The sequence below is a fragment of the Salmo trutta genome, chromosome 17 (genome assembly GCF_901001165.1).
Source record: "Salmo trutta chromosome 17, fSalTru1.1, whole genome shotgun sequence".
Lineage (NCBI taxonomy): Eukaryota > Metazoa > Chordata > Actinopteri > Salmoniformes > Salmonidae > Salmo > Salmo trutta.
The window spans coordinates 149,005-163,406 of record NC_042973.1 but is presented as its reverse complement, the minus strand read 5'-3'; the positions used below and the strand labels follow the sequence as shown (position 1 = coordinate 163,406).

At 41.4% G+C, this 14,402-nt stretch overlaps 1 protein-coding gene across 7 annotated transcripts in view; it reads left to right on the top strand.

Moving 5' to 3' along the window:
* The window catches only part of LOC115151403 (cyclin-dependent kinase-like 5), a 141,014-nt gene that overhangs the window by 98,824 nt on the left and 27,788 nt on the right, over positions 1-14,402 (top strand). For 6 of the 7 annotated variants that reach the window (XM_029695310.1, XM_029695312.1, XM_029695311.1 and 3 more), the window contains exon 13: positions 13,185-13,304. The exons of the other annotated variant lie outside the window; for it this stretch is intronic. In XM_029695310.1, the coding sequence (XP_029551170.1) occupies positions 13,185-13,304 (120 nt within the window). The remainder of the gene's footprint in view (positions 1-13,184; positions 13,305-14,402) is intronic. 7 annotated transcript variants of the gene reach the window in all.

Sequence of the window (14,402 nt, the reverse complement as noted above, 5' to 3'; positions counted from 1 at the left end):
TTTGTTTGTAAGCAGAAATCAGGAGGATAGAATTATGGTCAGATTTGCCAAATGGAGGGTGAGGTAGAGCTTTGTATGCATCTCTGTGTTTGGACTAAAGGTGGTCCAGAGTTTTTTTCCCCTCTGATTGCACATTTAATATGCTGATAGAAATTTGGTCAAACGGATTTAAGTTTCCCTGCGTTAAAGTTCCCGGCTACTTGGAGCGCCGCCTCTGGGTGAGCGTTTTCCTGTTTGCTTATGACGGAATACAGCTCATTCAATGCGGTCTTAGTGCCAGCATCAGTCTGTGGTGGTATGTAGACAGCTACAAAAACTACAGATGAAAACTCTCTAGGTATATAGTGTGGTCTACAGCTTATCATGAGATACTGTACTTCAGGCGAGCAAAATCTTAGATATCATGCCCCAGCTGTTATTTACAAAATACATCGTACGCCACACCTTGTCTTTCCAGACGCTGCTGTTCTGTCCTGCCGGTGCAGCGTATTACCAGCCAGCTATGTTGATAATGTCGTCGTTCAGCCACGACTCCGTGAAGCATAAGATATTACAGTTTTGAATGTACCGTTGGTAGTTTAATAATCTGCGTAGGTCATCGTTTTATTATCCAAAGATTGCACGTTTGCTAGCAGAATGGAAGGAAGTTAGGGTTTATTCAGTCGCCTATGAATTCTCGGAAGACCTCTGGCCCCTTTTTCTCCGCCTTCTCTACACGCAAATGACGGGGATCTGGGCCTGTACCCAGGAGAGCAGTATATCATTCACGTTGGGCTCGTCGGACTCATTAAAGGAAAAAAAGGGATCTGCCAGTCCGTGGTGAGTAATCGCAGTTCTGAAGCCCAGAAGTTATTTTCGGTCATAAGAGACGGTAGCAGCATGTACAAAATAAGTAAAAAAATAAGTTACAAACAACTCAAAGGAACACAATTGGTTAGGAATATAACACATTTACAGTACCAGTCAAAAGTTTGGACACAACTACTGGTTCAAGGGTTTTTCTTTATTTTACTGTTTTCTACCTAATAGTGAAGACATCAAAACTATGAATTAACACATATGGAATCATGTAATAACCAAAAAGTGTTAAACAAATCAAAATATATTTTAGATTTTAGGTTCTTCAAAGTAGCCACCATTTGCCTTGATGACAGCTTTGCACGCTTTTCTGTATCTTCTGTATAAAAAAAGTGTGCAAAGCTGTCATCAACGCAAAGTGTGGCTACTTTGAAGAATCTGAAATATAAAATATATTTAAATTTGTTTAACACTTTTTTGGTTAATACATGATTCCATATGTGTTATTTCATAGTGTTGATGTCTTCACTATTATTCTACAATGTAGAAAATAGTAAATATAAAGAAAAACCTTTGAATGAGTAGATGTGTCCAAACTTTTGACTGGTACTGAATGTCCTAAATGTTATAACGTTAGCTACCTAGCCAGTTATTTAGCTAGCTAGCTATTTATGACTAAGCCAGAAATACTATTATCTGGCTATACATTGCTTTGACCTAGCTAGTTAACGTTATCAACCAGAGAGACATTCAAGTCTTAGCTACGATTCCTACCTAGTTGTCTAATGCTAGGTGTAAACAGCCGAGTTGACTTCCTATTTGAAAAGGTCTTGATGAGTAGAACAACTAGCTAGCTAGCTAATTAAAGTTAGTATTTGAAACCATCCAGTCCTATGATTAAATGTCTATAATTTACAAAGCGTTTTTTGCCTCAGTCTTGATCTGATATTGCTTCTTTTTACCACATTTTGTAGATCAAGGATATCCAGCTTTAATCCGCCAACACATTTGAAAATACAGTACAACTCCAATCAAAGTAAGTACAGAATATCATGTTTTTTTTTGTATTTACTCTTTTCTCAATATTGTAATATGAGGTTCTACTGGAAACCTGCCTTTATCTATTTACGTGGGTGTGTGTAATAATTAGTACATCTCCTTCCCATGCGAAACCCCCAGGTACGAGCCCGCTTTGAGAAGGTTCTGGAGGAGGTGACCCGATTCACCCCTTGCTAATTACTGATTGGTTTGTTAATTGTTTGTAGATTGTGTTAGTGTATGGTTGATTTACAGTTATGTGTGTGTGTGTGGCTAGATGCATGCATTCACATACACGGTGATCAGCTTGTTGGGGGTGAACTGGGAGTATAGTGCTGTAGCGGTGGGACAGAGGAGACCGCAACAGAGAGGGCTTCGTCCTGAGCCCTATACTACAAATCAGGTTTCAGGAGTTAGCAAGGTAACTTTGGTCAACTCTGGGTTCAACTTTCCTGGAAACCCGATGTTGAATTGCATTAAGTTCTACCGCGGGCAGAAATTAGAGTTTTGAATCAGGATGTGTTTTTATCTTGTGGCATGCTTCAGGTGATAGAAATCTGAACGCACTACCACCGCTTTGAAAAGTTGATGGAATTATACTTTCTTATGGATATATTGTCTCACAAAGTATGTTAAAATATAATTTTATTCAAAATTCTGTCTTGTAGAGGTCATGAGAGGAAACTTTAAATGCAATTCAACATTGGGTTTCCAGGCAAGGTTCAATTTAGGTACCATGAAAGTGTCCCACCTTTTCTATGGCAATGAATCCTTCAGAACGAACCTGCTCCGGGGTAGGCTAACTAAGGTCTAACTCCATTTATCCTGAATGAAGTGTCTGAGACATGAGTTGAGGACCAATGAAATCAGATACCCTCCCTCTCACGAAGTCCTCATCTCCTTTATTTGTGACTTGTTTCAGGAAACTAGGCGTATGTCGCATGTCACTACTTCACAGGAGAGGCATTTGAACGTAAACATTTATTTTTTCTCAAAATTAGTTTTTTTTTGGCATAAATGCCTTCTGGAACATTGCACTTTCATGTGCCTTAGTAACAAACTTGTATGCCATCTGTAAATGTTAACAAAATTGTTACATTAAGAGCCTAGTTGGTTTAGCCATGGAAAAAGGCATGAACCTTCCCGCTACCATTGATTGGCTAATATAATGGATGGGCTGGACATGCTGAGAGATGAGTTCAGATTGGTCTGCCATGTAGCACCTTCTGTCTATAACATGGGCTGCTCAGTATGTGTAGGTAATCCTTTCTAACGTGGCTTTTTTGAAAGATATCACGAATAACTGCAAAATAATTGCTCCTCACTTTCTGGAGGACAGAGTTTTGAAATCAGTAGAATGCCTGGTGGAAGAAGAGTAGGATAGCTAAGGAGATCTAGAATATTCTGCCGTTTGATTGCAAATATGCAGAGGGAGTCAAAAAGAGAACAAACAGAAGGCTGTTGTATAAAACACTTGTCTCCGGATGACATCTTCAAACTAAAGGCAACCATGGCATCTGTGACAGAGAGAGAGAAGCATCCATCCATGTATACGGGTAAGAGAGTCTAACTAGCTACATTTTCAGATATTATGTGTTTTTAATTTAGTCAGAAAGTTGTTTTCATTGAAAATTGAAGCGTACTGTTAGCTAACTAGCTAACGTTAGCTGGCTGGCTCGCTAGCTAACGTTACGTGCATGATCTTTGTAGTAATATTATTCATATCTCAGACCCATTTGCATTGCTAGTTATAGCCTAATGTTAGCTAGGTAGCTAACATTGAATCTAGTTGATTAGCTACCTGCAGATTCATGCAGGATAGTAACATGAGTTGAGATTATGGTTAATTGTTTAGCTAGTTAGCTAGCTACATGTCTAAACAAAAGACTCCACTATGCAAGGTACCATATCACTGTACTGTTTATACCTTCTGTATCCTGTGCATATGACAAATAAACTGTGGCTCAGTTGGTAGAGCATGGTGTTTGCAATGTGTTTGCAACGCCAGGGTTGTGGGTTCGATTCCCACGGGGGACCAGTACGGGGTGGGGGAAATGTATGAAATGTATGCATTCACTACTGTAAGTGGCTCTGGATAAGAGCGTCTGCTAAATGACTAAAATGTAAATGTAAATTTGATATAGTGTGTGTTTACCAGAGACTAATGTGAAGAACAATATGAGTCAAATTAGGATATAACGTTAGGCCTCCGAGACCAAGTTTGTGTCCAAGTTCTAACATTCTTCGGTAGAATGCCCTGCTTTTATTTCGCCTTACTCACAACTGTAAGATATTTTCTGTAATTAGCTTGCCAATAACTTGTAAATAATGATCTTGTTGTGAGTTTATTTTCCTGTAATAACCTCTCTAGGGTAGGTGGCACCAAATCGTCCCACCTACGTAACAGCCAGTGGAATCCTGTGGCGCGTTATTCAAATACCTTAGAAATGCTATTACTTCAATTTCTCAAACATATGACTATTTTACAGCATTTTAAAGACAAGACTCTCGTTAATCTAACCACACTGTCCGATTTCAAAAAGGCTTTACAACGAAAGCAAAACATTAGATTATGTCAGCAGAGTACCCAGCCAGAAATAATCAGACACCCATTTTTCAAGCTAGCATATAATGTCACAAAAACCCAGAAGACAGCTAAATGCAGCACTAACCTTTGATGATTTTCATCAGATGACACACCTAGGACATTATGTTATACAATACATGCATGTTTTGTTCAATCAAGTTCATATTTATATCAAAAACCAGCTTTTTACATTAGCATGTGACGTTCAGAACTAGCATACCCCCCGCAAACTTCCGGCGAATTTACTAACAATTTACTAAATTACTCACGATAAACGTTCACAAGAAGCATAACAATTATTTTAAGAATTATAGATACAGAACTCCTCTATGCATTCGATATGTCCGATTTTAAAATAGCTTTTTGGTGAAAGCACATTTTGCAATATTCTAAGTAGATAGCCCGGCATCACAGGGCTAGCTATTTAGACACCCAGCAAGTTTAGCCTTCACCAAACTCCGATTTACTATTAGAAAAGTTTGATTACCTTTGGTGTTCTTCGTCAAAATGCACTCCCAGGACTTCTACGTCAATAACAAATGTTGGTTTGGTCCCAAATAATCCATAGTTATGTTCAAACAGCGGCGTTTTGTTCGTGCGTTCAAGACACTATCCGAATGGTAAATAAGGGTCACGCACACGACGCATTTCGTGACAAAAAAGTTCTAAATATTCCATTACCGTACTTCGAAGCATGTCAACCGCTGTTTAAAATCAATTTTTATGCCATTTTTCTCGTAAAAAAGCGATAATATTCCGACCGGGAATCTGCAATTAGGTAAACAGACGAAAGAAAATAAAGCATGGGGTCGACTCGGGCACACGCCTAAGCCCATTGTCCTCTGATCGGCCACTTGTCAAAAACGATAATGTGTTTCAGCCTGGGGCTGCCTCGACATCGTTCAGCTTTTTCCCGGGCTCTGAGAGCCTATGGGAGCCGTAGGAAGTGTCACGTTACAGCAAAGATCCTCAGTCTTCAATAAACAGAGGCAAGAAGAACAACAACTTGTCAGACAGGCCACTTCCTGCATGGAATCTTCTCAGGTTTTTGCCTGCCATATGAGTTCTGTTATACTCACAGACACCATTCAAACAGTTTTAGAAACTTTAGGGTGTTTTCTATCCAAAGCCAATAATTATATGCATATTCTAGTTACTGGGCAGGAGTAGTAACCAGATTAAATCGGGTACGTTTTTTATCCGGCCGTGTAAATACTGCCCCCTAGCCCTAACAGGTTAATTAATACAAATTAGCTAAAGTTAACATTTCCGCTATATGTGGTTATTATTTGAACTGACTAGCCAGCTAACTTTACGTTAACAAGTTAGAAACAGACCAAAAAATAGTTTAGAAAGTTGCTTTTAGTTGCCTGGTTTGCTGGATGGACATATACTAAAATAATTTTTAAACGGATGGGTTTATTGGTGTTAAAAATACACCAGTTATGCTATTTTAGACCACCAGGCTGCTGATGTCATGCATTTGAATCCTTAAAGAGATGGGTGGGGCAAAGGCTTAAGAGGGTGTGAATGATGCTGAATGGGTGTAGACGAAGAGCTTTCCAGTACTTGTAACAAACCATTCGAGGGCCATTTTCTCAAAAGTAGGGTTACAAGTTTAGCAACTTTCAAAGCAGAGTTACTTTCCCATTGTTCCTCAACTCTATTTTATTTTATACCCTCTACTTTTATCCAATGTAAAAAACACAACTTAAAATGTTGCTACATAAGACCGAATCAAGCCAGCCGGTCACATTTGAGGAAGGTGACTACTGATTCAACATTTTATTAATCAAATGTTTTTTTTGTGTGTGCTTTTAAAAAATATTAAAATACCTATCACATTACACATTTAGCAAGGACAGCATTTGCTTTCTAAACGGTATGTTTTTTGCGCGATTGTATTTAGACATTTGCAAAAGGCAAACTGACAGCCGCAACCAACCATAAACATAGATGGCGGTTCCCATTCAAGTCAAGACTGGCAGCCATTGCTAGTGTACCCATGATTGCCAAAATGCCACAACGCAACAAGCTGTTCCATGGATGGAAGGGGCAATAGTAGCGGGAAAAAGCTGCTAGTGCATTGTTAAGCACACCAAAGACAGCACTTTTAAAAGCCTATTTCACAGCATAGCCTGCTGAATTTGCTAAATATCTTTTGATTTTGTTACAACTTAAAAGGTAGCACTGACTTGCACATGGATTGATGTTTCAGCATTGTCTCAATGAAAAGTTCGGCATTCGACTAGCCATGTGCGACATGCACACGCAGTTAAAAGCTGCTAGAGTTAGTGGCAGGCGGGCGAGCAAGCGATATCCACTGTTGTAGTAAGGATGAAGCCTGACCTGGAATGTGAAGCTAAATGAAGTTGGCTAGCTTTATAAAAGCCTGAGTAGTATATCAATCTAGTGACATACTAACCAGGCTCGTGTCACTGGGCTTGTGTCACTGGGCAGCCCGCGGCTGTGCTTCCCTTTGTAGTCTGTAATAGTTTGCAAGCCCTGCCACATCCAATGAGCGTCGGAGCTGGTGTTGTACAATTCGATCTTAGTCCTGTATTGATGCTTTCCCTGTTTGATGGTTGGTCGGAGGGCATAGTGGGATTTCTTATAAGCGTCCGGGTTAGAGTCCCGCTCCTTGAAAGCGGCAGCTCTAGCCTTTAGCTCAGTGCGGATGTTGTCTGTAGTCCATGGCTTCTGGTTGGGGTATGTACGTACGGTTACTGTGAGGACAACATCGATGTACTTATTGATGAAGCCAGTGACTGATGTGGTGTACTCCTCAATGCCATCGGAAGAATCCCAGAACGTATTCCAGTCTGTGCAGCAAAACAGTCCTGTAGCTTAGCGTCTCCGTCATCTGACCACTGCTTTATTGACCGAGTCACTGGTGCTTCCTGCATTAGTTTTTGTTTGTAAGCGGGAATCATGAGGATAGAATTATGGTCAGATTTTCCAAATGGAGGGTGAGGGAGAGCTTTGTACACGTCTCTGTGTGTGGAGTAAACGTGGTCTAAGTTTTTTTCCCTCTGGTTGCACATTTAACATGCTGGTAGAAATGAGGTAAAACGGATTTAAGTTTCCCTGCATTAAAGTCCCCGGCCACTAGGAGCGCTGCCTCTGGATGAGCGTTTTCCTATTTGCTTATGGCCTTATACAGTTCATTGAGTGCGGTCTTAGGGCCGGCATCGGTTTGTGGTGGTAAATAGATAGTTATGAAAAATATAGATGAAATAGTGTGGTCTACAGCTTATCATGCAAAACCTAGAGACTTCCTTAATTTTTTATTTTGCGCACCAGCTGTTATTGACAAATAGACACAGACCGCCAACCCTTGTCTTAACGTATGCAGCTGTTCTGTCTTGCCGATACACGGAAAAACCTGCCAACTGTATATTATACATGTCGTCGTTCAGCCACGACTCGGTGAAACATAAGATATTACAGTTTTTAATGTCCCGTTGGTAGGATAGTCTTGAACGGAGCTCATCCATTTTATTCTCCAATGATTGCACATTGGCCAATAGGACGGATGGTAGAGGTGGGTTACCCACTTGGCGATGAATTCTCACTATACATTAAGTCACTTGGCTCCATCATATCCTCACACGGTTTCGCCTGTCATTGCTATGCGGATAACAATTGACTACTTTTCTCCTTCTGACAACTCTCTGTTGGCTGCACTCCCCGCTTGTCCCATCAAACCCCTGCAACTTATCCAGACCGCTGCAGCCCGCCTGGTTTTCAACCTTCCCAAGTTACGCCCCTCCTCCAGACACTCCACTGGCTTCCAGTCAAAACTCACATCCACCACAAGACCATGGTGCTTACCTATGGAGCAGCAAGAGGGCCTGCCCCTACACCCCAACCCGAGCACTCCGTTCTGCCATCTCTGGTCTCTTGGCCGTCCAACCCGTACAGGAGGGCAGCTCCCGCTCAGCCCAGTCCAAGCTCTCTCTGCCCTGGTACCCCAATGGTGGAACCAGCTTCTCCCTGAAGCTAGGACATCAGAGTCCCTGCCCATCTGAAACCCTACCTCTTGCACTTTTAAAGTGTGTATAACTGTCTTATGTTGCTGGACCCCAGGAAGAGTAGCTTGGCAGCAGCTAATGGGGATCCATAATAAATACAAATAAGATGAATGAACTAATTGGAAGTCGCTCTGGATAAGAGCGTCTGCTAAATAACTAAAATGTAAATAAGTGGATCATTTGAATTGGCTGTGTGTAGTCCTAGACAAAAACAATCATGGATCATTTGAATTGGCTGTGTGTAGTCCTAGACAAAAACAATCATGGATCATTTGAATTGGCTGTGTGTAGTCCTAGACAAAAACAATCATGTACACCCCATTGAATCCCAGGACCAGAATTAAGAAACACTATTCTATCTAGACTAATCCCATTCCCCACCTCACCTCTCCCTGGCTACTGTATGTAGACTAGATCCAACTCTGTGAACACATTATACTTCAATTAATGTTTGTTACGCGTACCTGTTTGCTTTCTTTGCCAAACACAAGCATGTAGGGTAGATATGAGAGCATTGCTTGTTTTTTTCTTTGTTGCTACAGTTTGCAAACAAAGTAATTGTGAAAGTATTTATGTTTTCCAGGTGATCTTGGCAACTCTAGTTCTCGGAATGCAATTAGTTTAATCAGGTGTGTTAGTTGCGGCTGGGGGAAAAGTGTGACACCAATCAGGCCCCAGAAGGCTGGAGTACCACAATGGCGATGACCAGAAGAAGATGGAATCAACAGACTTGACACAAGATCCTGATTCTAATAACTAGCTGGTTGATAAGCTACAGGAGGGTACCACTCCAGGAGATCTGAACCTCCAGCTACCCTTTTTTCTTGTAAACTCTCTCCCTCTACTATAGCAGTCTGGTGGTTGGACTGAGAGGGATGTAAACAGACAGCTTGCAGCTACCACATTCAACAATGTGTTTTTCATCCACCATTACATCATAATTTAAAATAAAGTCAATAATCTTTGTTTCATATTCTTGTGTGTCTGTGCTAAGGAGGTCCAGTGGGTTTATATGAATAGTACTGATGACTGTATTACAATATGTTTTTTAGGTTTTGATATAGTAATACTTTTGGAACTGGTCTCATCACCTGCTGCATGCATTTCAATAGCGAAGTTGTTTATGAATTACACACGGGCGGCTCTAGAATTTTGGGGGCCCTTTGGTTGGGGGGCCCCCACCTACATTTGACATTGCATAATTTTTTACATTTTTTATTTATCCTTTATTTAACTAGGCAAGTCAGTTAAGAACAAATTCTTATTTGCAATGACGGCCTACCCCGGCAACACATGGATGACACTTGGCCAATTGTGCGCTGCCCTATGGGACTCCCAATCACGGCCGGATGTGATACAGCCTGGATTCGAACCAGGGACTGTAGTGACACCTCTTGCACTGTGTCGTAACATGACTATCATCAATCTGATGACTGTTATTCATCTAATAATTACCTACTATGTTTAATTGTTATTAGATTAAATTAATCATGTAACAATTAACTCATTAGGAATTTGGGGCACCACGGGAAAAATGGTTTAACGAGTTACTATCTCCCAATTTAAATTCTAAGATATATAGATATATATCTCGATAAGTCACTTATTATTTATTATTACCTCATATCAGTCTCATTCTGAACGTCACATACTCCTTGGATATCTACAAGAACCCTAACCTAATTGATGAATCAGAAGATACACAAATTGGCTTAATTATTTATTTACTAACTAACAAAATCATCACACAGAACACACACACGGTATAGGTGATTGATTACTAACATAATACAATGAAAACAGGTCCCTAGTGGACTAACAAAAGCATGACCGTTTGGTTACACAATGTAAAGGGAGGGGTAGGTAAGGAGAAGGAGAGACAAAGAGTCAACTTATTGTACATACATTTGGAAGCTACACTCACGGGAATATGAATACTTTGCACATTTACGACCGCTCATTCGGATAAGAAATGCAGTGTATATATTTGCACGTAGATGTCTTTGCCGTCTCTCTGTTGAACTCGATGGGTCCTATGGTGAAGTTATCGAGGGATGTAAGACTCTGGTTTGTCCACCAGAAGTAGTCACAATGTCCTTTGTAGTAGAGCTTTTGGTCTTGGAGTGTTCGTTAGAATAGATACTTCAGGTGTACCACACGGTGGTAAGAGGGATCTGTTCCTCACCCTTGTGGCTTTAGTCAAAGTTCTAGACTACTTTACATGCACAGCTGCAGACTGTGAATGTTCTGGTCTAGTCTTTATCTTCTTCACTCGTGTTGGGAGTTTCAGAGCTTCTAACCATTTCGTAACGTTCAGCTCGCATATACGTCAGCTGGTCTGTAGAGTTTAAACCATTTCAACATGTGAACCACGTTCTCACGTCTTTTTGGTCTTGCAGTTTTAACCATTTGTGACAACCGGCTTACACCGTCCGTCTGCTTGGTCTCACCATTTTCAGCCGTGTAGCCACCGCTCCACCCTGTCTGGTCTCAATGGTTGATTATTCAGGGTTCAGCTCCCGACCACTTTACACGCCAGCAGGAACCCGACATGTTTTGGTCTGATGTAAATTTTGTTAGCAAGTCCTTTTAAGCACTCTGGCCAAGGGGACGTTCCATCACGCTGACATAATATCTATGCTCACGTGGGCGTGGTTACTGACTGGGCACAGGTTTATATGAAAAGCCATTATCTCACAAAAGTATTGTCATACTTAATCATATATGTTATACATATTTAGATGCAAACCTGACAACTGGAATGTGTATTATTCTTTAAATCCCCACTGACCATTTCCCACATTCTTTATGTTAGAAATAATGTTTCAATGGCCAATCTTTTGACGTTAGAGTTTTCAAGCGGGCCACACTCTCTCTAGACAAAACATTCCTTTGGTGGATACTGAAAGGCAGAGAGGGAAAGTTTCCTCCTGCTTAAATTTACGACCCAGTGTTAAGGTGTCAACACCGGCACAGCCCCCCCATTCCCTCTTCTGTGGGAGAGAGGGGTCTGGCTATCTTCAGAAATGTGCCAAGCTTATCTGGCACCTTTGATCCTCACCAAGGAGAGAGAGTCATGACAACTGAAATGCAGTGCCTTAGGCCGCTGCGCCACTCGAGAGCCCATTCAGCAGACAATCTTATTCAGAGCGACATACAGGAGCAATTAGGGCAGATCGACAGATTATTCACCGGGCCCCTTGGAAGTCAGGGCCCCTGGAGGTCAGGGCACATGCCCTGCGTGCCCAGTTGGTTTTTGTTCATGATTGCGACAAGATTAGATAGCTGGCTAGACTAACTAGCAATCTAACAATTGTTAGCTGTCATGGCTAATTGAGTGACTGTCAGTGACAGACATAACATCTACTATTCTTACTTTCAATAGTAAGTTGAGCCCACTGAGTTCCTATTTTTCTTTTACATGTTTTGGGTCGGGCCCCCTAGTGACCGGGGGCCCTAAGCCACCGCTTATGTCACTTATGCCTGGAACCGGCTCTGATTACACAATTTCCAGAAAGTCAGGATAAATCAGGCTAAGATGCTGCAACATCAGTGAACAGCCATCTTAGTGCAGAACAACATTGCCTGGACACTTGTGTATGATTTTGTGATGAGACTACAAATAATATTGGAGATATGGCCAAAGAGTAGCTAATACCGACGATCATGGTAAGCACAGACATCGCTATAACATTCTACTAACGTTTGATGAAACTGTCACGGCATTATGCTATTATATGTCATTTAAGAGCATTGTTTTGATTAGCTAACTAGCTAGCTACGTACGGTGGAGAGCCCATGCCTGTTAGATAGTTCATCTGCCTTGAATTTAATTGGGACTATGGCTGAGATAATTGAACAAAAGAAGTGTGTTGAGGGTCAATAAATGTCAAGGTACAACGACTTAGCTAGCCAGCTAGCACACTTGTGCCATAAGAGGGCTGCTCAGACAAGACGTGAACCCGGGAGCCTGGCTAGCAAGCTAGCAACTAACGAAACAGATACAATTTCAATAATTTAGGCTATATGGCTTGAATTCAATATTGAATATGGTTTAGGTACTGTTGCTAGCAGAGGAGAGAGTGTCTAGGTTTCAGTTTTGCGTCACATCTCGGTACATAGAACAGATAGATCAGAAATGAGGACATGCTGCATGAATAAGACTGTGATCTGTAATCCTAATTCTGTCTACTTTTTCTGTTTCTCCTTCAACAAAATTAAATATTATTAGCCTGTTAGCCCCCATGTAATTTAGTTAATTTAGTTAGCTTTACCTTCATTCTTTGCTGTAAAAGATAGCAGAGAAAATATCAACAACACCTTTCTCGGATATTCAAATGGAAGGCACTTCTGATATGTAGTCTATCTCGGTCATTCAAGTGTCAGTGTTGACAACTTTGTAGAATTTCTTAAATGTCTTCTAAGAGAATCCATACAGGAGAATGCATCCTTCCAGCAAGAAAACTAGCGAGTGGATACGGCACCATCTGCTGACCATTTAGGGAATTTAGTTTTCAATCGTTGTGCCTAATTTTGTTACGTAATATGGAGATTGACTGGAAATGACTAGGGGAAAAACTCACTTTTACATGCATTGCTGGCTGAAAACCTAATATAGTCACAACTATAATGTATAACCTATTCTCCAGTGTGTCTGCTGCTCTAACTCTGTGTTAAGACTCATCCATGCTTCCTGCTCTCTGTATGTCTCTCTGTCTCTCCATCAGCTACAGAGCAGTGAGGGTCCGGCACCCAGTGAGGCGACCCCCCACACCAGGCCACCTATTAGGGACTCAACGAGGGACAACACCAACTCATTTCACACTCAGAGACAGAAAAGCACTGAGGTCCGAAATGTTAGATCCTACTCCCATCAACATCTCTCTCTCTCTCTCTCTCTCTCTCTCTCTCTCTCGCGCTCGCTCTCTCTCTCTCTCTCTCTCTCTCTCTCTCTGTCTCTCTGTGTGATGTCACATCATAACCGCCATCGATAAGAGACATTACTGTGCAGCCGTATTCATCAACCTGGCCAAGGCTTTCGACTCTGTCAATCACCACATTCTTATTGGCAGACTCGACAGCCTTGGTTTCTCAAATGATTGTCTTGCCTGGTTTACCAACTACTTCTCTGATAGAGTGCAGTGTGTCAAATTGGAGGGCCTGTTGTCCGGACCTCTGGCAGTCTCTATGGGTGTGCCACAGGGTTCAATTCTTGGGCCGACTCTTCTCTGTATACATCAATGATGTTGCTCTTGCTGCTGGTGATTCTTTGATCCACCTCTACGCAGATGACACCATTCTGTATATTTCTGGCCCCTCTTTGGACACTGTGTTAACTAACCTCCAGACGGGCTTCAATGGCATACAACTCTCCTTCCGTGGCCTCCAACTGCTCTTAAACGCAAGTAAAACTAAATGCATGCTATTCAATCGATCACTGCCCGCACCTGCTCGCCCGTCCAGCATCACTACTCTGGACGGCTCTGACTTAGAATACGTGGACAACTACAAATACCTGGGTTTCTGGTTAGACTGTAAACTCTCCTTCCAGACTCACATTAATCTGACCCCACAGACACTGGATATTTGATAGGCATTCACTTGAAAACTACAAACCTCAGAATTCCCACTTCCTAGTTGGATTTTTCTCAGGTTTTCGCCAGCCATATGAGTTCTGTTATACTCACAGACATTATTTTAACAGTTTTGTAAACTTTAGAGTGTTTTCTATCAAAATCTACTAATTATATGCATATTCTACCTTCTGGGCCTGAGTAACAGGCAGTTTATTCTGGGCACGCTTTTCATCCAAACTTCCCAATGCTGCCCCCTATCCCTAAAGATTTTAAGTGATTTTTGATGTGCTGATCCTTCTTTTTCCGTAGTGTATTTCTATATTGTTGGTATTCCCTGTGGCTCAGTTGGTAGAGCATGGTGTGTGCAAC